We start from the raw sequence: 23,981 nt of genomic DNA on the forward strand, positions 1-23,981 counted from the left end.
TAGTGTCATGTATTTATAATAAAATATTCGTTTAAATGTAATGATCAGGATTCTAAGACGTGTTGTGCTCTCGGATTTACATTGCTGAGCTACTGAAGAAAAATGTAGAACAGAAAATCTAAGCATCCATATTGTACTTTGGGATGCGTCTGGTGACCATTCCATATCAGTAATCCCATGTTTTGAAACATACAAAATGTGTTGACGTGCATAAGTAATTACATTTTCAAAGTGCCAAAATAACAATAACCAACAGCTACCAAGAGAATCAGATTTCAAAAAATCTTCTAAAACAAACAAAAGGGAAGATATTCTGTAACACTGACCAGAAACAATGTGCATGCCATGTGTTCCAATAACCTGGATATGTCTGTACTGAGCTGGGAAGATTGTTTCTAATACCCTTGTTGTCAGAGTCAGTGTCTAACGCAGCTCTTAATTCAGATTCCATTTACTACACAGTGTGGAACTAAAGAATCTGAGACAGTTGATGGCACACCCCAGGGGTTTACTTATATATACACTATATTACCAAAAGTATTGGGGCGCCTGCCTTTACACGCACATGAACGCCTGCCTTTACATGCAAATGATTTAGACCAGTGCACAAACAAGGTCCATAAAGACATGGTTGAGTGAGTTTGGGGTAGAGGAACTTGATTAGCCTGCACAGAGTCCTGACCCCAACCTGATAGAACACCTTTGGGATGAATTAGAGCGGAGACTGTGAGTCAGGCCTTCTCCTCCAACATCAGTGTCTGACCTCACAAATGCGCTTCTGCTCAAACATTCCTATAGACACACTCCTAAACCTTGTGGAGAGCCTTCCCTGAAGAGTTGAAGCTGTTATAGCTGCAAGGGTGGGCTAACTCAATATTGAACCCTATGGACTAAGACCGGGATGCCATTAAAGTTATGTGCGTGTAAAGGCAGGCGTCTTAATACTTTTGGCAATATAGTATAAATCTGTCTGTCTACTCAGATTATGTATGCTCCTTACCTTATTCTACATTTATGGCTACACATAAAAGTAAAAGTGAAAATTAAATATGCATTAGAATACCTTACAAGTGCAACACCATTCCCCATAGGAACTCACCAACAGATGCTGGCATTTCTCCCCATTGTAGTACATTTTCTTTTGTAAAATGTCCATATGTATCAATGTAAACCCCTTCATCTTCATAGCTCAGCAGAAGTTCCATGCCATTGGTATTGGGAAGGATGATGATGGCATGTGGGTGAATGTTTCCCTGGATCTAAAATGACAGTATTGTTTCATCAGTTTCTGTCTAAAATAAACAAAAATTACAATAACCACATTGCATTGTTTATTAGACCTTGCAAATAAATTACTAAGCATAATTTTGCAAAGGTTCCTTGAAAATGCATGTAAATATCTGGAAGTAGAGGTTGGGTCCTAACCTTTAGTGTACTGAAAATAACTTATCTTTAAAACATTTTTTGTCATTGCTTATTTGCAAGGAAATTGTTGGGTTGATTGGATATTTTCTCAGAAACAGAAAACCCTTAACAATTACATCTTGTGGTTATAATTAAATTCTTAATGCCAGCCATTCAAGGACCAGAAGATAGTTTCAGATTCATGTAACATAGATGCATACAGTAATATCATATGTTATAATTATACTCAAAAGCTCAGACCCTAAACCAGAGTGTGAAATGTATGGTCATCAGAGAATGCTTAGAGGCACCTTCATATTCTGATTTACAATGTTTTTGGTGAAACATTTCTTTAGCACTCATGTCTTCATGTTTAGGAAATTGAGGATACAAGAAGGAGTGAATACATAGTTCTGACACCATATCTTAGAATAAAGCCCTAAATTGTTTTCCCTATGACAAATGGTCAAGTGGAATTTTCTGACGGTGCCCCATAGACCCACGTTCATCTTCTTGTCTGTCCATTATTGCCTGCATGAGGATACATTTGCATGGAAATAGGGCACCCACAAAACCAAGCAAGAAGTAGCAATATATTTACAAGTCAGAAGTTAGTAGAGTTTCCTTAGGAAAGACGTTTTCACAGTTTCTCAATAGCACTGTAACACTCTCTTTGCTTGTAATTGACTCATTAATGTAAATGAATACTCCTACTGTAAAAGATAACTTCTCCATGTGATCATGTAAAAAACAACATAATGGAAGGTACACTGTTATCAGATGTGTATGGTATGCTAGTAGTTGGTTTTGAAAATTAACTTTTGATCACTTTTGAATAAATCATATTTATTGTGCATGTTATATTTACGGTCCAAATGTTAATTATGTTTTTTATTGATAGAGACAACACAAATGCACTGTGAGCACCTCACTTCAGCATAAATGTTTTCTTTATTTATCATGCCTTTTTCCTATTTCTTCAAATTTTGGAATGCACTTTTCTTTACTTTAGCAATTTATCTCTGTTCGCTTTACTCCATTTTACCATACTTATCATTTCCCTTTACTTAGTGTAATATATATAGTATTTCCCTGCATCCATGATGTTGGGTACTGCTGCCCAAGGTTAAACACTTCCAACATCCCGTTTATTAAACACCTTTCACACCGGCTAGAAACTTCAGTTGTAATTCTATTCCAAAACTTCCCCCGGAGCCATGTACTGTACAATTTATGGCTGTAGGAAACACTGGATGCTTCAAAGTGTCAAAGGTTTCAAGCACATTACATACATAAGTTAAAATGATGATATGAATGACATTAAATATTCAAAGTAGCTATAAAATAAAATGGAGAAACTACAGAAACCACTATATCACCATTCATTCAGTAGAGTTCTTTTTCTCGGGCAGGATAGAACATGGCTCTAGTTCTCAATACTAAGAATGCAATGGGGTGTCAAGTTAAGGTAAGCAAAGCTAGCATTTACGACCCTTCTTAAGAATGTAGTAGTTCAGTATTAAAAAGGGTCTAACTATTCACTTGTGTACCATGTTTGTATTTAAACCAATAGATAGCCTCATAGACAATAGATATCTCATTGACAAGGTATGCTCTTGTTTGGTAAAACAAGCAGAAATTGTACTGGCTATCGAAGTAAGTTAACCATGTGCTGGGTAACACACATAGAAAATGCAAAACCATAGATGGCTTCTCTGTTACAATTACTTGGATGTATGAAAAAATTAAAGGTTGCTGAATGTATTTTGATATTAACAAGGCTCATTCAATGTGATTTAGAACCCACCGCTTAGGGTATTTGTACTGGTGAACAGTTTCATAGGGACAGAAGGTGATGTAAAATCCAAACAAATCTTCCAATTAAGATGCCTGTTCTGACAAAAACTGCCCAAGAGAGGATTTCTCTTCACTTTAGAGTTATTTTCTTTCACTTTTTGTTATGTCGATGGTACAAAAAGTAAAGAGAAATCTCCCCTAATGGACACAGCAAAATATATACAATCTGATAAGGGTTTTAACCATTCCCTACTCTGTTCAAAGATAAAAAGAAACACTTAGGCCCCTTTCACACTTGTTCGACTTATCCTGCGACTTAAGACTGCAAAGTCGCATGACAAGTCATTCTCTATGGTTTCCAATGAGTACCGTTCATATCTGTATGACGTTAAGTCCCAACAACTTCAAAGTCCCTGCACTACTTTGGGCTGATTTTAATCCGTTTTGAGGTCCATAGACATAGGCATTGATTCATGTCCAGTCAAAATCGTGACAAAATCTTGTCAAAATCAGGGAAAAAAAATTGCAGCAAAAATCGCACGGCTTTGGTCTTATAAGTGTGAAAGGGGCCTTAGCTACACATACCGTACGCTTTAAAATATAGCTTGGTGACATTCAGCATGCTCTTCCTTTTTCTGTTTTGTATTTACTTTGTATATTTTGCTACAGCTATTCTGTACTAAGTGTGTAAAAAAAAAAAAAAAAAAATTAGATAAAAACATGGTCAATGCAGAACATATTTACACATCTTTACCTTTCCAGCTTCCACTGCTTACTTGTTAATGAAATCAAAGGCTTGCCAACAAAATGTAAAGCAACACAATCTTAGATAATATAAGTCTATGTCAGCCTTTCTCAACCTTTTTTCAGTAGTAGCACTCTTTATAGGTATGCAAAATCTCCCCAGTCTAAAATGTAAAAAAAACTTAAATGTTACTTATTAATGGGAAACCTAAAGTAGATGTATACTCCATTAATAAATGTTGAACTGGGCATGTTTATCTGTAGTGTTTACTTATCCCTCTCCAAAGCCCAAGTCCCGTATCTTTCTGCTGCTCTGTTCCTCTGTTATCAGCATGATAACTTCCGACAAGTTCTCCGACACAGGAGATAAAAGCAGCTGAAACTTTGTGTTGGGGAGGGAGCTTAGAGATAGATAAGCAGGGAATAGGTCTATTCACAGAACAGCTCTGTAAGTTTCCTCATTCCTCTGCCTATGTGGAGGGGGGGGGGGGGTTGTGTGCCTTTCCTCCAATCAGCTCTCACACAGTGTATACCTAGACTCCTCTCCCACTGCTGAAACAGGAAGAAAAATTTGTAACACAATGTGCACTTTCTAAATAATTTAGAAAGCGGAAGACAGCAGATATACATGTAAAACTTATGTAGGGAGATTTGTCTCATCTGTGTGTATCATCTGAGGCTGTTCACTTCACTGAGCCTATGTGAGGGCTTACATCCACTTTAAGTCTGGGACAATGCATACAACCGCTTGTTGAGATTTCATTTTCATTGGAAGCCTCTCTTCAAATCAGAAGTCCCCCCAGCAAATTAGAGGTCACCCAATCATATCAGAGTCCTCCTTTCACATCAGAGGTCCCTCATCATGTCAGAGTTCCCAATTCACATCAGAGTCACCACTTTAAATCAGTGGCCCCCTATCATATCACAGAGCTGTCCCCCTCATACAATGATAGAGCCTCATCAGACCAGAATCACCCCTCTTCATCAAAGACCCCTATACATGAGTATATCACACGCGAGTTTGCCCATCAGTACAAAGTTCTCCCATCACAGAGCCCTCCAATCACACTGTTCCCACATCAAAATTGTGCCTTTCACACCGGCCCCCTCATCACAGAGCACTCGAATCACACAGACCCCTCCCTATCAAAGAGCCATTTGTTGCTGGTGGTGTTGGTGGCTGGCCCACCTATACCATGGCAACACATGGTACTGATCCAATGCAAACTGGGTCCCGTGCTTGTGACACCCCGATGGAACTCAGATGGCACCGCAGGGTACTGTGACACCCCAGGTTGAGAAACGCAGATCTAAGTAATACGTTTATGCATTGGTTAATAAATTAATTAATTACAAAGCATTGCATAGGCATGTTGTAACACTGATTGTCTAAAATAAATCTGACAATTCAGTAACCATTGTCTTCTCTCCAAAGAAAATAATGATTTCACTACACAAGCATCTAAGGATCGCACTTAATGTAATATTGGCCATTTTGGGGAGATTGTGTAGCAAAATAAAAAAGCCCCAGACACAGTGGGGTCAATATACTAAAACTGGAGAGTGCAACATCTGATGCAGCTTTGCATGGTAGCCAATCAGCTTCTAACTTCAGCTTACACTGAAGAACTTGGAAGTGATTGGTTTCCATGCAGAGCTGCTCCAGATGTTGCACTTGCAAGTTTTAGTAAATCAACCCCAGCTTGTCAATTTTGTTGAGAGATCTCAATATATATGGTCTTGTGGAACCACCCAGTATGTCCCAACAACTAATACATTCTATTAACCCACAGTACAGAATCTTCTGCATAATATTCAAAGCCAGAAATAACGATCAGTGTGAAATGTTCACACAAAAACAAATGCACAAATATGCAGTACATACACATATTCCTTTCTCCAGTCATAGCTATAATCTGTGTTAACAAGTAAAGCATTGCAAAGTTTTAGCTGGGAGTAACAGGTGGTAAAGAGTAAATGTACTTGCCAGAGACAATAAGGTGAGGCCAAATTCTGTGGTCCATCTCTCTGCCACCACTATCCGCAACACCAACACCGGTATCCAGAGCTGTAAAGAAATCTTAATGTGTTGCCTTGGTGTTTTCATGAGCAGATGAAACAAAAGAAAGATATATGCAGAAGGCTAAAAAAAAAAAAAAACCCAATGCAACGGAACAGAAAATCAAGCAGTCTTTCTTTCCGAGGACGATCTGCTCTGCAGGATAGGGTGATGCAGAATTAAAGATTCTGCAAAGACTTCTAATATCAAATGATCCCTTAGTTTAAGAAAAATCTGATAGATAAGCAACCGAGCTATCAGGATTTACACTATTTTAGATCCTTGACAATGAACAGGGAGGAGAGATGTTTATTTTTAGATGAATCAGAAAAAAGAATTGAGTGGAAATCTCCTAGGGGAGCCTTAAATTAAGGACATAATTTCTTTGTGAATTATGTCTGTCGTTATTGGATGCTCTATTTTTACAACCTGGGTCAAGGAGAAAAAAAAAAAAAAAAAAATCAGTAAATGTACAAATTATTGCTAGCGTTAAACATTATAGGAAATCCAGGTAATGGTGGCATTGTTAGTTTATCAGAAATGTATTCAACAATACTTTATTTCGAATGCTCACTAACAATATTTACATTTACTTGGCTCTTCTGGGAAAGATAAGTGGGAAAGGTGGAGCAAAAGCTGGGGATAATGTAATTTCTTCCAGTATTATGTTTTGTTTTACTGCAATTTTTCAAAGGAGGGTTGCAAAATAATATGCAGACCTTGTGTTCTAGTGCATAGTCTGCATGAAAGTAAACAAGTGGCCTTCATATAAAAAACAATATCTAGGTGATGCAGCACTTAATCATAAGTGATTTTGCACTCAAAGTTGTGATTCTCATGTAGACTGCCTGCTTGCACTAGTGTGATGAATAAAAGCTCCAGGGGCTGTCAATGCTGATCCATAGGTCTGTGGCTTGTCGATCAGAACCTGGCCACACATAGTCCTGCCCACTGCATTATGGATTGACAGCAGTGTCCCTGTTGTTGAAACTCCATCTTTGAGCTGCAGTGTCTGGAGAGGGTGTGTAAGACACACATAATGTAAGATTTGACTCAGGAAAGATTAAATAAGCTTTTGGTTTACTCTGAGTTTTCTGCATCACATAGTGACTGGCTTTGGTACTTTTTTAACTTGTCATACAGAAGCCTTTAGTTGTACTTTTAGAGATTATAGAAATCCTTGCCCTTTTCTTTACTGATGTTTTAACAGATGCTCTTAAAATCCATAATAATTTTCACTTTGGACAAAGTTAAACTTTTAATTCAAACTCCACTTTTGTGGTTTCTCTAAAGCAACCATTAATGCAAATTAGGGTACAGAAAGTATATACATTCTATTGGGAACTTAAGTTGAGAAGAGGGAGAATGAGTTCAGGTTTGAGAATTATTTTTTTTTAGGTTTGCATGTTGATGCAATCTTCTAAGTGTCAATAAACTTAGACTATGTACAACTCTCATTCCATGGTATATAACAGAGTGTACATACTCAAAAAGCCACTAAAGCATTTGTTTTGTGTAGAGTGAAATATATATATATATATATATATATATATATATATATATATATATATATATATATATATATGATTTATGTTAATGAATTATGGCAATTAACACATCTCGGTTTGGTTTTTTAGTCTGTTTATCATTTTAATATAGCTAATCTTACTAGTATGTACAGTATCTCACAAAAGTGAGTAAACCCCTCACATTTTTGAAAATATTTTAGAATATCTATTCATGTGACAACACTGAAGAAATGACACATTGCTTCAATGTAAAGTAGTGAGTGTACAGCTTGTATAACAGTGAAAATTTGCTGTCCCCTCAAAATAACTCAACACACAGCCATTAATGTCTAAACCACTGGCAACAAAAGTGAGTACACCCCTAAGTCAAAATGTGCAAATTGGGTCCCAAAAAGTGTCAATATTTTGTGTGGCTACCATTATTTTCCAGAACTGCCTTAACCCTCTTGGGCATGGAGTTCACTAGAGCTTCACAGGTTGCCACTGGAGTCCTCTTTCACTCATCCATGATGACATCACTGGGCTGGTGGATGTTAGATACACCTTGCGCTCCTCCACCTTCCATTTGAGGATGCCCCACAGATGCTCAATAGGGTTTAGGTCTGGAGACATGCTTGGCCAGTTCATCACCTTTACCCTCAGCAAGGCAGTGGTCGTCTTTGAGGTATGTTTGGGGTTGTTATCATGTTGGATTACTGCCCTGTGGCCCAGTCTCTGAAGGGAGGGGATCATGCTCTGCTTCAGTATGTCACAGTACATGTTGGCATTCATGGTTAACCTCATTATTGAACTGTAGCTCCCCAGTGCCGGCAGCACTCATGCAGCCCCAGACCATAACACTCCCGCCACCATGCTTGTCTGTAGGCAAGACACACTTGTCTTTGTACTCTTCACCTGGTTGCCGTCACACATGCTTGACACATCTGAACCAAATAAGTTTATCTTGGTCCCATCAGACCACAGGACACGGTTCCTGTCTGCTTGTCTTCAGTTTACGGGCTTTCTTGCGCATCATCTTTAGAAGAGGATCCTTCTGGAATGACAGCCATGCAGACCAATTTGATGCAGTGTGCGGCGTAGGGTCTGAGCACTGACAGGCTGGCCCCCTACCCCTTCAACCTCTGCAGCAATGCTGGCAGCACTCATATGTCTATTTCCCAAAGACAACCCCCTGGATATGACGCTGAGCACGTGCACTCAACTTCTTTGGTCGACCATGGTGAGGCCTGTTCTGAGTGGAATCTGTCCTGTTTAACTGCTGTTTGGTCTTGGCCACCATGCTGCAGCTCAGTTTCAGGGTCTTGGCAAACTTCTTATAGCTTAGGCCATCTTTATGTAGAGCAACAATAATTTTTTTCGGATCCTCAGAGAGTTCTTTGCCATGAGGTGCCATGTTGAACTTCCAGTGACCAGTATGAGAGAGTGAGAGCGATAACACCAAATTTAACACACCTGCTCCCCATTCACACCTGAGACCTTGTAACACTAACGAGTCACATGACACCAGGGAGGGAAAATGGCTAATTGGGCCCAATTTTGACACTTTTACTTAGGGGTGTACTCATTTTTGTTGCCAGCGGTTTAGACATTAATGGGTGAGTTCTTTTGAGGGGACAGCAAATTTACACTGTTATACAAGCTGTACACTCACTACTTTACATTGCAGCAATGTGTCATTTCTTTAGTGTTGTCACATGAAAAGATATAATAAAATATTTACAAAAATGTGAGGGGTGTACATACTTTTGTGAGATACTGTATATAACATGTTATTTGTAAATATATACATAGCATACCTGGAGACAATCCTTTTCTCTTTACATATACGTTTATTGAGTTTTTTATGATATAACCCTTAGAACTTGCAGCATCTAGAGTTAGAGGGGATGTACTGTGGGGTGAACGTCAGATTTAATGTATTTTTTGCAGCATATTAAAAGGCATTCCATTTTTGTTTGTTTTTAGTCTATTCTTGTTGCTTGATTATAATCAGATATGAGAACAATATAACCCTGTAAAGTAATTCCATTAAAGACTCAAATGAGATCAAGTATCGGGACAGAGTTTTACAGGAGAGATGGAAGCTGACTGCTTCTGAATATCTAGATTCAGATTTGGACCCATTCCTAAAAACATCTTAAAATTAAAAAATGTTAAATGTTTTAAACCATACGCCTACACTTGACAAATCTTTAACAACAATTAAGAAATATTTAGCTTTGGTGGAAAATTACTCTGGTAACAAATTGCCATAATAAAAAAGGTTACATAGTAGGAGACTTTTTGTAGAAGAAAAATTATTTTAATTGGCTGTATTATTAAACCATAATTCACATAAGAGTCCAATGTACAATTTTTACAAAATAAAAATATCACATATCTTTGTTTGGATAAGGGGTATTTGGATGAGGTTAGGGAAGCTTACATGTCAAAAAATGACTACGACTGAGATCCTTGGGAGCCACACTAAGAAAGACTCCCTGTGGAGACAAATTAGACATATAAATCTATGTGCATGCAAAGATATCACAGATTGGGAAGTGTATCATTTAGGGTTTGGAAAGGTTGCAGTTGATGCTGACCCATGTAATGTCCCCAGACAAGAGCTGTCAGACACTAGAGTTTTTAGAATCATTGTTAGTCACAGCTTTCTTTCTTGGTGCAGCAAGCAGCATTTGTTTAGATTTTACAAAGTCTGCTGGATATTTAAGCACCACAGTCCGTTCTTCTTCCCAATCTTAAAGTGGAATTATTGCTTTAAGCAGCTTGCTGTGCAGCTCAGACACTCTAATACTAACCCTATATGTCTGTCACAATATTATTGCAATACTGATATTTCTTGCCAATACCTGCTCTTCTCCTGCCCAAAAACTCCTTTATACAATGAAATCTAGGCTGAAGTCAGGGGGCATGTAGTCCCTGACACAAAGTCGGAAATGATGATGTGCGGTAGTTTATATTTACAAAAAATAATTGCATTTCCATGTTCTGTGTACTGTGGGAGACCAGTTATAGTGAATTTAGGGTCCTGAGTTTAGTTAGACTTTAAAGACTAACGCCAGGTTTCTTGTGACTTTAAATAGTTTGTTTAAGCCAAGCTGGTTCAAACGATTTGCTTAAAGTGATTGTAAAGTCTTGTTTTAGAAAAAATATTAAAAATGTTATACTTACCTCTGTGCGGTAATTTTGCACTGGGCAGCTGGGATCCCCCTCTTCTCGGGTCCCTCTTCAGTGGCCCCTCCCTCCTGTTGAGTGCCCCCACAGCAAGAAGCTTGCTGTGGGGGCACCTGAGCTGAGCTGCAGCACCGTGTATTCATTCAGACATGTAGCTGTGGTTTGGCCCAGAATTCACCTGGAATTCATGAAGAGTGGCACAGACAGATTCTGCAAAGGTGTCTATTTTAAAGGATAAAAGTGGTGTAGAATGCACAAAATTCATGTACCTGTCTAAAATTTGTACTTGAACTTGGTGCGTGTTGCGCCACTTTTAGAATGCACGTGAGACACTTTTTAAAATTTGTCTAAGCCAGTTTCTTTCTCTGTACGACAAAGGAGAGTTGGTCTTAATAACTCCACTTTCATAAAATACGAAGTGTCAATATTTTATTTTGAATTTGGCACATTCATTGCCTCACAGTGTAAAAGTGACACATTTTAAGACTATATGAATCTGGTGCACGAGACGCTGTCAGAACCAAAAGTGTTGCAAATGCTTCATGAATTTGGCATAATACATTAACAAGAGGGATAAGCGCCAGAAAAATGGTGCAGCAGCTTTATTGGATTCCTCCCAATGAGTTTCCAATAGGAGTAGCTGAACCTGAGCTAATTAAGCCTGGGCAGATTCAACCATCACTACTTTCTGGGTACATACTGGAAGAGGACCTTGTTTCACAAGAGAAACCTTACTGAAGTGAGTGGATTTGAATGATTATAGTTTCGCTGTTTTTAAGAATAAATAAGTGTGGAAGTGCCATATATATATATATATATATATATATATATATATATATATATATATATATATATATATATATACACACACACACATTGAAGGGGCAGAAGTACTTTAGGCAGCACAAAAGATCTCCAAGATGTTTGAAAAAACCTACCTGTCGAGGTCCTTTAAAAACGGTGTGCAGGTGTACTTAGGAACTGAGGTTGGTTTGTAGCCAAAGGGTAGTCACACCAAATATTGATTTGATTTAGATTTTTCTAAAAATATATGTTTGAAACATTCATACTTTACAGCATTTCTTCACACCTGCCTACTACACATGGTCTCACTTGCTTCCCTGTTGAAGGATCTCCAACACCTGGATCCGTTCCAGCTGGAGAGCGTGTACCCCCTGCGGGGCCAACGCCATGACTGAGGACAGGTCTGGGGGCAAATAGAAAAGGGGGAGGTGAGGAGAGAGCAGTGAGGACTAACTTGGAGAGAGAGGTGAGGAGTCAAAGAAGGAGGGGTGGGGCCAGCTCACAGAGGAGCAGGGACAGGGAGGACATGGGCTGGGAGGCAATGGAGAAGAGTCGGAGGATGAGACCGTGTACCACTCACTACTGTACACTACTCGCTTATCATTACCCTCAGCACGTAACCCACCTACTCCACTTAGCAGCCCCATCCTGCCGGGTACCTGTGTAGAGACAAGGGGCATGGTCTTACATACCAGCCTCTTAGGTGACCCTGTCACCAAACACACAAGCATGTACCGCTCTATTGGTGACACAATGACATAAAGCCCAATGTGAGAGGAAGGACCAATCAGTGAAAAGAGTAAACACACATGGATACTTAAACTGTCTATTATGTAGAAATTGACTGTTCAAAGAAATATAGCAATTTACAGCAATAGCAACACATACTGTATTGGCGCTTTTCCACTGCATGGAACCGAACGGTTCGGCTCACTTTTGTGCTTTTCCACTGCTGGTACCACATGGTACGGTGTAGGAACATTTCAGTACGGTACGGTACGGTACGGCGACGCTTTTCCACTACATGGAACCGAACGGTACGGCTCGCTTAAACAGTACCACCTCAGTTGTGGTTCCAACAGGGCCGTACCGGTACCATATCCCACAATCCTTTGCATGCAGCCTTGACTGTTTGTCACTACTAGCCACTGATTGGTCAGAGAATCATTGTTATCCCACCCACTTACTTTAATACTACTTTAGTGGAAAAGCAAACCATACCAAACCATACAGAACCATTCCAACACTGTACCATGCGGTACCATGCAGTGGAAAACCAAACAGGGCCAAGCAGGGCCGAGTAGAGCCGAGCCGGTACTTGCAGTGGAAAAGTGCCATTAGTTGCAGGTCAGTGGCCAATAAGATATGTAATCTTCCCCAAGATTTCTATGTGGAACCTAAGCAGCGGATAATAGTCTTTAATGGGCTACTGCCAGCCTGAACAAACAGCACAGTGTCATCTTCAGGTTAGAGGATGTATTGCAGCCTCCAACTGCCTACATGCAGTTTTCACTGAAGGTAACTTATGCTAATATATTTTTTTTGTTCATTATGTTTATTAAGTTTACACAAAAAGATATAAACAATTGACATAACGTTGCAAAGTCACAGTAATGTCAGTAAGAACCAACTAAAAGAGTGGCAGGGTGAACTAAAACACAATACACATATAAAAGCATTTTGAAGAAGCGGCTAATGTTAATATGAGGATAAGAAAGTAAGCAGCACTCGAAAGATGAAGAGGTGGAGCAAAATGCAGCTATTAAGTTATGAATGGGAGAAAGGAAGAAAGGGAAGAGAAAAAAAAAAAGGGGGTGAGTAGATAAATATAATGGACCTACTTTCATGATTATATTTCTAGGAGGTTTGGGTCAAAAGCACTAGGGAGAAAATTAGAGCTCCGTGGATTGCTTATGTATTTTTATACCATGAACTAATTTTAAATTGCCCATATTGTATTCAGTTATCTTAGCAACTGGTACTAATTTAAAAATATATGGATTTTTAATTATAGCAATAAATTAAAAATCTACTACATAAATAAATAAAGTGAATGTAGATCATAAATCCTTTATTGCCAATAAAGGAATGATGTAGTAATAAGAATGTAAATTTCATGAAGTTCTTAAAATATTAACCACGTAAATCAATTATATGCCAGACATTTGTATCTGAAGAACAAATTGCTTTGCAGTGTTCACTGCTGGCTGTAAAATACATTGAAATCCTAGTAAAATCTTTAATGAAGTAAATGTTTGTATATCTATAGTTTAATTAACACACATGGATATAATTGTCACAAAAGTTCATTTGTGGATTAAATCGAAAGCTACTTGAATTTTAACAGTCACACTGGGGCTTAAAACACAACTCTAGCCAATATGTTGTTTTCAGCAGCATTGTGAAGAGTTGGAATGTTATATATATATATATATATATATATATATACATATATATATATACACACACACACTGTATCTTGTCACATTCACTGTACTTCGAACACATGTTTATGAATAGCGTGAAAGTAATAAACCTTATACACATTTCTCCAATGAAACTTCAGGCAGCAATAAACACCTGACCGATAATCTAACTCATCTACTCTATAGAACGCACAGGAAAAAAAGTGTTACATTCCAGGTTACATTTTAAGAGCAAATGTATCTGACAGATCAGCAGCCTGTGTTGCCTATAGCAACAAGCCAGACTCTGTCTCATGTTCATAGCACTTTTTAAAATATATTTGGAGAATTAAAGTAGGTCACCGATGCATTTGTACTTTCAGTTTCAGGACATAACATAAGTAAACCATCAAAAGCAGTCTAAATCTGCACTGAACCCTTTATTACTACCAATGGGAATATGTCAAAATGCTGTGCTCAGATGTTCCAAATTATTTTATGAAAAAAATATTAGGTGACAGATCTAGCTTATCACCAGATACAAGGACCATGAAAAATGTTCCAGTGAATTCCTTGGTGAGTGAGCAGTAGTTTTGAAGTACAAATATTCCCTTTTCCAGATATACTCTATTTAAAGACATAACAGAAGCTTTACACACATTTATTAATAAAGCCTCCTGACTACACAATACAGGGTGAAGTTTCATGCACATTGGGCCTCAAACTCCACTTTAAGGGGCTTTTGGCTTTTTCTGCCTCTAAATGCCCTCCCAGACCCAGCCCATGTAGGAGAGAAGCATTTTGCCCAGCGAGCCTAAACACGTGTTAACACTAGGCGCATCAAGCACTTTTAGTGTTCATTCATTTCAATGGCCATAATGAATTAATATTCTGACCAAAGAAATCAATGAACGCCCAACTGCTTGATGACCCTAAAAGCGCCTAAACGCCCTTGCAAAAACATAGCTTTTAGGAGTGTTTTTGATGCCACTTTTCTCCTGAAAGGCATTTAGAGTATCTGGGGTGGGCGCGCACTGCAGCAGGGGGCTGACTTTTTAAAACAATTTCTGAAGTTGGGCTTTAAAGTGCTAGTAAATTCTATAATGTTTTTTTTTAATAAATGGGTCCCCTGGCAGGTTTAAGCCATTTAAGCCATAATGTACAAGTATGCACTGCATACTTGTACATTATGACAGACTTCGCTACAAATGCAGCCCTACAGCGTGCACTCTCACCACTCTCCCTTGTCCCTGGCAGCTCCCATCTTTGTCTGGTCTTTCTTCCAGGTTTGCGATCTTCGGCTTCTTGATTGGCTGTGCCAGGGCAACGTCACTACCACACATGGGAGTCCCATCACAGCAGCAAACAGAGCGGGCCGTAAATGTGATCTGAGCTGTGCATGTGTGGCTCATATCACATCACTCTCTGACAAGCAGGGGAGAGATTTATGACAGAAGAGACCTCTAGGGCAGGGATATGCAAACTGTGGCCCTTCAGCTGTTGCAAAACTACAAGTCCCATCATGCCTCTGCCTCTGGGTGTCATGTTTGTGGCTGTCAGTCTTGCTATGCCTCATGTGACTTGTAGTTCTGCAGCAGCTGGAGGGCCACAGTTTGCATATTCTTGCTCTAGGGTCTCTTCTGTTATAAAAACCCTGCCTGTCAGCGAGTTTTTCAAAAATTACTTTATTACCAGAAGCAAGAGTACAAACGAATCTGCTGTAGCACTATGCTCTATGAGTGTATTTATGAAGCATACAGCAGCTATTACACTTCTTTATAAAAGTGGTATGTTTTGCTTTTTTTTAACCACTTAAGCCCCGGAAGATTTTACCCCCTTCCTGACCAGGGACTATTTTGCAATTCGGCACTGTGTGATTTTAATGGACAATTGCGCGGTCGTGCAACGCTGTACCTAAACGAATTTGACGTCCTTTTTTTTCCCACAAACAGAGCTTTCTTTTGGTGGTATTTGATCACCTGTGCGATTTTTTGATCATGCGCTATAAACAAAAAAAGACCGTAAATTTTGCAAAAATAACAATATTTTTCAAATTTTTTTATATGAAATTCCCCCCCAAAAAAATGTAAAAATCAAAATTTTTTAACATTTTTGGCCAATTTGTTTTATGCTACATATGTTTGGTAAAAAAAAATCACAAAAAGCGTATTTTGATTGGTTTGCGCAAAAGTTATCGCGTTTACTAACAAAGGGAAAGGTTTTTGTCATTTTTGTTGTTTTTTTTTAAAGCGTAATGGCGGCGATCTGCAATTTTTTTGCGGTACTGCGACATTGCGGCGGACAGATCGGACCCTTGACTGACATTTTTGACACTTTTGGGGTTACCAGTGACATTTCTACAGTAATCAGTGCTATACATATGCACTGTTACTGTAAAAATAGTGAAGGGGTTACATTTTTTTGAGAGGGAGGGGTTGTGTGTGTCCCTAGGGGCGTGATTCTAACTGTGATTGGCTGTGGCTTGAGGTGTAGGAACAATGATCAACGGTTCTACATAGTAGAACCGTATGATCACTGTTTCTACAAAGGGGAGAATGACAGGCGGCTTGTTTACATCAGCCGCCTGCCTTTCTCCCTCTGCACCGACAATCGCCGAGTGACCGGCGGACATCGGGTCCGCCGTTCACACGCGCGGGGGGGTCCGTGACCATGCGGGTGTGGGAGCGCGTCTCCGGGGGTGCATGCTCGCTCCCTAGACCCTCACAGGCTAGCGACGTAGATCTACGTCACTCTGCCTGTGAGGGGCTGACTGCCGACGTAAATAGTCGTGTGGCAGTCGGCAAGTGTTTAAATAATAACAAAAGTGCAGGAAGTAGGAAAGTCTAGTCATGTGACCTGTCAAAGCTATGGCCGGTTTCTCTTCCTATGCAGAGAACACTCCAGTGGACACCACAGGCATGAACAATGAATGGCATGTAAAATACAGAGCACAGCGTGGAGTAAACAGTGTGGTGTTAAGGGGAGAGTGGATTGCAATATCCACCCTTGTCAAGTTGCTGGATCTTGCTTGCAGCATGTAAAGACAGAGGATCAGGACGACTATCAAACAGCTAGGTTTTTTTTTTTTTTGCAGCTTTGCATTCGCAGCAGAGCCAAATCATTTACAAGTTAATCTATGCAGGAGAATAGAGCCCAGGGGAAGTCCAGGGGACCAACTACAATCCTCATATTCTTGCAGTAAGCTAAGAGGATATTAAAAGCCATGCAGCTGCTTATAGGCATTTGCTGGCAATGCAGTTCAAGCCGTGAAAAAGGGAGTAGCATCTCTGTGTATATTGCAATCTCTCAATGACAATTAAGAAAAAATGATGATATAAGAGTCTGAGACACCAAGCCTAAATCGCCTACTGATGCAGCGTCTTTAGAATGACAACTGGAATACTCCTGGTCTGTCCCACCTCACATGACCTCATATATTGACTGAAAGGCCAGGAGTTTCCTTCCCTTTCTCAGCAACCCATGCCTGCGATGTGGGTGAGCACTATGTGGGTGAATAAAAGAGCTCATTTAGGAAAATTAAATGCTTAGTGTACCTGCACACTTTTATGCCCATTCACTTGATTCCCTTCCATCCCATTCTACAGCTATGCATGATGGGAACTGTAGTTTCTCATAGCTGTAGAGTGAGAATGCAGGATGTGAAATGTTTACACCTTCACTTATACCTCCTCCTTCAGATGCCAGAAGCTGCTATTTTTTTAAATGGACTGATGACATCACAAATATTGAATTCATATTTTTTACTAAATGGTGAGGTTTATAAATAAACTACTGAAACTTTATTGGTTTACATAGGTCAATGTACTTATTTTAGCTTTTATTCAGCATCCTGGAGTTCTTCTTGAACTGCAATGATGAAAAATCAGGTTATCAAACTAGTAAAACTGTCTCTCAGGGCTGTATAAATCTAAGGACTGGATAGACAAAAATACAAATCCTGTGCCAAGAGCTCTCAGTTTTTTTCCCCTATTTATATATTTAGCATTTTGCCTGCAATCCAGCTTTACAGATCTTAAACCAAAATGGTTTCTTTTAGTTTTGGATGGAGAAGCAGTGGAATTAGAACCTCTTCCTGTTTTTTTTCTTTCCCCATCTGCATCTCCATTGGGAGATCTATCCAGTTTTTGTTTCACTGTCAGAAAATCCAGAATTTTAGTTGTAACCAGAACAAGGAGGTAAGGGGAAATCTGATCTGATAACAATTGAAGAGGGGATTCAATTTTTTTTTTTTTTTTTCAAGATCCTGTTGTTCCAGGACAGGAAGTGAAGAAAAATCTACACACAAAAAAGTTTTGCCTTTAGATACACTTTAAGGGTAAATGCCAGAAATGTTCCCATCAGTTGCACTTAAGCAATTTGGAAAGAATATTCAGCAAGTCTAATTGGTTTTGATTTAGTACCATTAAATATGTGTATAAACTTTTACAGTTTGTAAATACCAAAGACATATCATCCATTGTTTTTGCAAGTTGTTAGTCTGAACTCTCAAAGACCAGTAATTAATTAGCTGAAATAAATTCAGAACATCTCACAGTGTTGAAAAAAGAGACCAGTTTGGAGAAGATCTGGACAGTGGCAGCCAGTAATTGTGAAAATAATTGTCCCTTGTTGAATTTAATTCATTGTCTCTGTTTGATGGCTTCATTGGATAACATGTAAAGTATAATGCGCTAGTTTGCATGTATACAAAATTTCAAATCACTAACTATAAACAACCTTTTTTTTATAATTGCTTTTGTAGATTGTGTTTTATAATCGTGTACCTTTTTTTTTGTTTCCCTGAAGAAAAAAACAGATGTATTTCACTGACTTTTGATAAAAAGATGATAAAACACACACTAACTCTTATTAAGTAGCACTTACATGAGTGGGTAAGTACAGATCGTATACTGTGCCAGAGTCAACATCAATAGCATGAAATCCCACCGAAGATCCATAGATAACCTTCAGTCTCTGTCCATTTTCAACGGTAAGATCAACAAATAATGGTTTCTGATGCAGAGATGAAAATGCCTGTAAAAAAGGCAAAACAATTATGAAATGTTACAAAGTAGGATGAGTGCTTGTTATAAAACTGCTTCTGCCAGTACACCACAATACAGCAATACGTCCAGAGTTAAAGGAGTTGTAGAGACAGAAGTTTTTTTTGTTTTAATCTTAATAATTCTGTGCATTATGATACAAGATTAAGATTCTGTGTGTAGCAGCCCCCCTCAGCCCCTCTAATACTTACATGAGCCCCATCTCAATCCAACGATGTCCACAGTTCCCTGGGTTGTCCTGGACTCTCCCTCCTGATTGGCTGAGACACATCAACGAGGCTATTGGCTCCCACTGCTGTCCATCAAAGTCAGTTAGCCAATCAGGAGAGAGAGGGGGTGGGGCTCAACTGAAGCACTGTGTCTGAATAGATACAGGGATCTGCAGCTCGGCTCGGGTACCCCCATAGAAAACTGCTTGCTAGGGGGGCACTTGACAGGAGGCAGGGGCCAGGAGCAGCGAAGAGGGACCCAAGAAGAGGAGGATTCAGGCATCCCAGTGCAAAACCAACTGCACAGAGGAGGTAAGAATAACATGTTTGTTATTTTAAAAAAAACTAGACTTTGCAACCACTTTAATTTATAAATAAATATGGCCTTACCACTGCTGTGTCTTTTTATATATGTAGTATGTGTTTCATGTGCTTTGGGACTACAAAAATACATTTGAAAAGTCCATTTAATTTATTAAATGATGAAAAAGTGCTGGGTGGGGAAGGAATCCTGTAACAGGACCTGAGGCCATGTGACAGAGCTCAGACAGAGATTTCTTTGAAACACTACAGAGTCAACACCATTTTCTGCATTTTATACAAGCATTGCATTGCTTGTTAACCTTTTTTTTTTTTTTTTTTTAATGATCATGAGATTTCTTTTAAACACTACAAGTTCAACACAATTTTCTGCATTTTATTCAAGCATTACATTACTTGTTAACATTTTTTGGTATACAAAGTTCAAGTCATCCTAGGTGCAAAGTAGAAGAACTGAATACAATGAAATTCTTACTTTTGTGCATCCTTAACGGTTTGACAAAAAGTAAGCAGCACAGCCTGTATAATAAATAGCAATACAATTATTGATCATACTAAAGTGATATAGTTGTAGGAAATGTGTCCATTAGCCTGGGATGTGCACATTCTGACAGACCTCAGAAGGAAGAAAGGTAGACATGCACAGTACAAAAATACCTTTAAAATACAGTCTGCTTTCTTAAGGAAACATTTAATTTAAATATCCCAGATTGTTGGAAACTGCATGCAAGTATTACTCTGTATTGCTTTTACCACCTGCTGTAATCCTTTAAAATTCTGTACAGAGCAATTCCCATAACAGTAAAGCATGAAAAAAAGACGGCCTCCCAACGCACCTATAGAAGTTTGTTTAGGGCTACCTATGAAAGTAAGGAAGTAAAGATCTTATTGGGCATAATTCACAGCAGCGTCTATGTAGGGCGATTACTTAAAGTTATCAGTTAGGGTAATCTCTAGAAATTTCAAGTAGAACTTAAGGCAAAACTTTTTTTCCCCATTTTGGAAAGAGTAAGTGCTGGGTCACACTTGTGCGATGCGGGAAGGCTGCGAATTCGCAGCCTGTTCCCGCATCGCAAACACACATCTGGCAGTTCACACTGCCATATACGATACGCTGGGGGTGTCAATGAAATGTTAACGACACCCCCAGTTTGATCGCATATCGCAGTGCGATCTGACAGTTCGCACAGGATCGGATAGCACAAGTGTGAACCACTGTGCGATCCGATCCTGATGCGGCTGAAAAAATGCCTCATGTGCGTGTTTGGTGCGGCTGCAGTGCGAATTTAGCCATACAAAGTGTATGGCTGAATTCGCACTGCACATCCGATCGCATGTAATGAAGGAGCAGTGCTCTCCGATATTACATGCGATCGCCGCACACGCGGAAGTGTGAACCGGCACTTAAGGAGAATTATATCCCCTATTAAATTTATTTTAGCCATCTGTGTCCTATGTGTCCCATAGGGCAGATTGTCCTTCACTTCCTGTCCCAGAGCCAAAACAGGAAGTTAGAGAAAATGCCTCTAAAGTGAGGAAATCCCTGGTTGTCACTAGGGTCACTAGAACAAGTCCCCATTGGAAAATATCCCCTCTATTCCTGATCTGGGGACAACCCAAATTGATGGATTTCCTTTTACTTTCGTTGATAATGATAAACATGACAGATGGAGATAGTGAATCTCCCTAATGGGGCAGAGACAGCCATAAAAAGTGACAGGGTTCTAATCCCTCTCCACCATTTAAAACTAACCTAAAACTGTTAACCCTTTATTTTAATCTCTAATCCCATAGGGGTTATTTTCCCTCACTTTCTGTCCCTTTGAACCTTGTACTAGAAGTGGAGGGGTATGGTTGCTACCTGAACAGGAAAACACAGTCAGCAAAAAAACATTGTCAGATATTTTAATACTTTCTTACTCTACTAAAATTTGCTTTGTTTGTCTCTTTGGATTTCTCAGCACTTCCTATCCTGACAATAAGTGAATGAATAAATCCCCAAAAGGCACATAAAAGCAATACAAACCTAACAAGCTTTAATATTTACTACCTTTAAAAAATTAAATCTTTTGGATAAACAAACGTTTTGGCAAATGCTTGTCTTTAAGGTTCTACATTTCAACATTATTAAAATATAGTGAATCCCCAGTCTAGGCAGTGTTAGGGCATATTCATCTGATCCAGTGCTGTATCTTTAAGAGCTGGAGATGTGGCAGCTGACTCTGACCCTGTGACACCTTTAGTAAGATGACATCAGACAGTCAGTCTTCAACAACCCTTCTTCTTGATTCATATAATTTCACCAATTTGAATTCATAAGGGGCAACTACATTAAATGTATTCAGAAATAGAAGTTAAACTCTTCTACAATTTTATATATTGCACAGCGTTTTCGGAGTTTGGGCATGTGTTTAGGAAAGCTATGACTTTAGGAAAGCAAAAAGTAAAACTACAGCATCAGTCAATAAGTAGACTAGTGTGCAAGCCATATTTGGTTTGCCTTCCCAACCCCCCCCCAGAGTTTTTTTTTTTTTTTTAAACAATCCCCCTTCCCAAGACAGTGTCAGCTTGGCACATCAGGCATAAAGTTGGTATTCCCAAGAAGATGAAAACAATGGCAGCTCATATATTTGACCAATGTTTTAAATTAAAGAGGCCCACAAAAACAAGCACCATTTTAGTAATGGTGCTGAAGAATACGGTACTCTCTAGTTGCCCAAACAATGAGATGCATGAAATTATGGGGGTTTTCAACCAGTTAGATCCTACCCCTTGCTCTTAATTGATAAAGCGGATATTTGGGCTGAATACCCCATAACAGAAATACTAAAAGGGAAGAAAAAATTAAATATAACTAAAATACATTATAAATATACATACTGTATATAAATATTTAAAACATGGAAAGCACAAAAATATCCCTCACAGTGCGAATAACCTAATTATTAAGACTTTAACAATAAAACTGTTTAAAAGATGACAGTTACATTTTATTAACCCGTTTCTGCAGTGGCGTTCTGCCCTTTCTTTTTCTAAAAGTTTTCATTTTTATTCACAGTATGAGTCACGCTTACTCTACAATTGTTTATGAAGACCAAACTATACCAGGTAGCAGGAAAAAGCACAGGACCGTAATTTGGATTATTGCTTGCCTCCAGACACTTAGAAGTAATCAGAAGTAGTTTTTAAGCAGGCTTAGAAATTGACAAGCACAATGCACCATATAAACCCATCAAAACTATAACAGGTGAACAGAGGGTAACGGGAACAGGAAAGAAAGCCACATTTTGCCTTTTTCTCAGCAAATGTCTTTAATGAGGTGCTGAATTTTAATTGTAGACATTTTCCCAATATATGAAAAAGATACCATCATATTTAAACGGTATTAAACCCAAAACCAAAAATGTTTAATATTGCAGCTTACCAATCATAAAATATGGTGACTGCATAATTTTTCTTTTCTTTGGCTTTTCCCCCTCTGCTTCCAATTGGTGATCTAATCAGTAACACACCTCCTGTATTAATGAGACACAAGGAGGACTGAGCACAGGGGGCACAGCAGACAGCACCTTTGTCAGTCTGGTCAGTAGAGAAGTGTTAAATGTATTAACAGATTTACAAAGACTTAAGGCCCGTACACATGTACCGATTGTCGGCCGTAAATATTCGGCCAACGTCCGATCGGCCGATTGTCGGCTTGTTAGTATGATGCTTCCGACAACCGACTGCGACTTTTCGGCCGAACAAAATCTGGTGTGCAGGTTATAAAATTTTTGATGGCCAACAAAGAACGGCCGATTGTTCGTCAGTCAGTACAGATTTCGGCCGACAAAAGCCAGATGAGCAAGACTGGGCATGCTCAGAGAAGAAAAAACACACGGAAAGTTAACCATCACATGACATCACTTCTGAAGTTGGTTGTTGTTGGCCGACAAAATTCGTGTGCAGTCTTGAGCACTTTTCAACCAACACGACAGCACTGGACAAAAGACGGCCGATCGTTCGGCCGACAATCGGTGCGTGTGTACGGGGCTTAAGGGTCCTTTTACACGGAGCGGACCGCATTTTGATCTGCTCCAGCACTTTTTTTTTTTTTACGGACACGGGTGACACTTGTGTCATCCGGTCCGTATGTCCGCATATCATCCCATCCGTTTGCGGATGATATACGGACATAATGTATGTCTATGGGATTGCAGATGTCAGCGGATGACACCGCTGACATCCGATTTTGCGTCCTTTCCGTTTTTAAATGGAAGAAAAATAGGGTTCTGTTCCGTTCCAAAAAACGTAACAGAACTGAAAGGACGCAAATCGGATGTCAGCGGATGGTCATCCGATGACATCCGCAATCCCATTGACATGTATTATGTCCGTATATCATCCGCAAACGGATGGGATGATATACGGACATACGGAACGCCCGTGTGAAAAAAGCTTAACAGATTGAAGCCAAATTCCAGCTCACACTT

General features: G+C 39.2%; 1 protein-coding gene across 1 annotated transcript in view; it reads right to left on the reverse strand.

Annotated features, from left to right (window-relative positions):
- Window positions 1-23,981, reverse strand: part of NRK (Nik related kinase) — a 489,556-nt gene that overhangs the window by 25,512 nt on the left and 440,063 nt on the right. Inside the window, exons 29-30 of the mRNA XM_082263406.1 lie at window positions 18,801-18,950; window positions 1,100-1,259 (exon numbers count right to left, since the gene is read on the reverse strand). Coding sequence (XP_082119532.1) covers window positions 1,100-1,259; window positions 18,801-18,950 — 310 coding nt within the window. The remainder of the gene's footprint in view (window positions 1-1,099; window positions 1,260-18,800; window positions 18,951-23,981) is intronic.

Source organism: Pelophylax lessonae (assembly GCF_965119305.1).
Source record: "Pelophylax lessonae genome assembly, chromosome: 7".
Classification (NCBI taxonomy): Eukaryota; Metazoa; Chordata; class Amphibia; order Anura; family Ranidae; genus Pelophylax; species Pelophylax lessonae.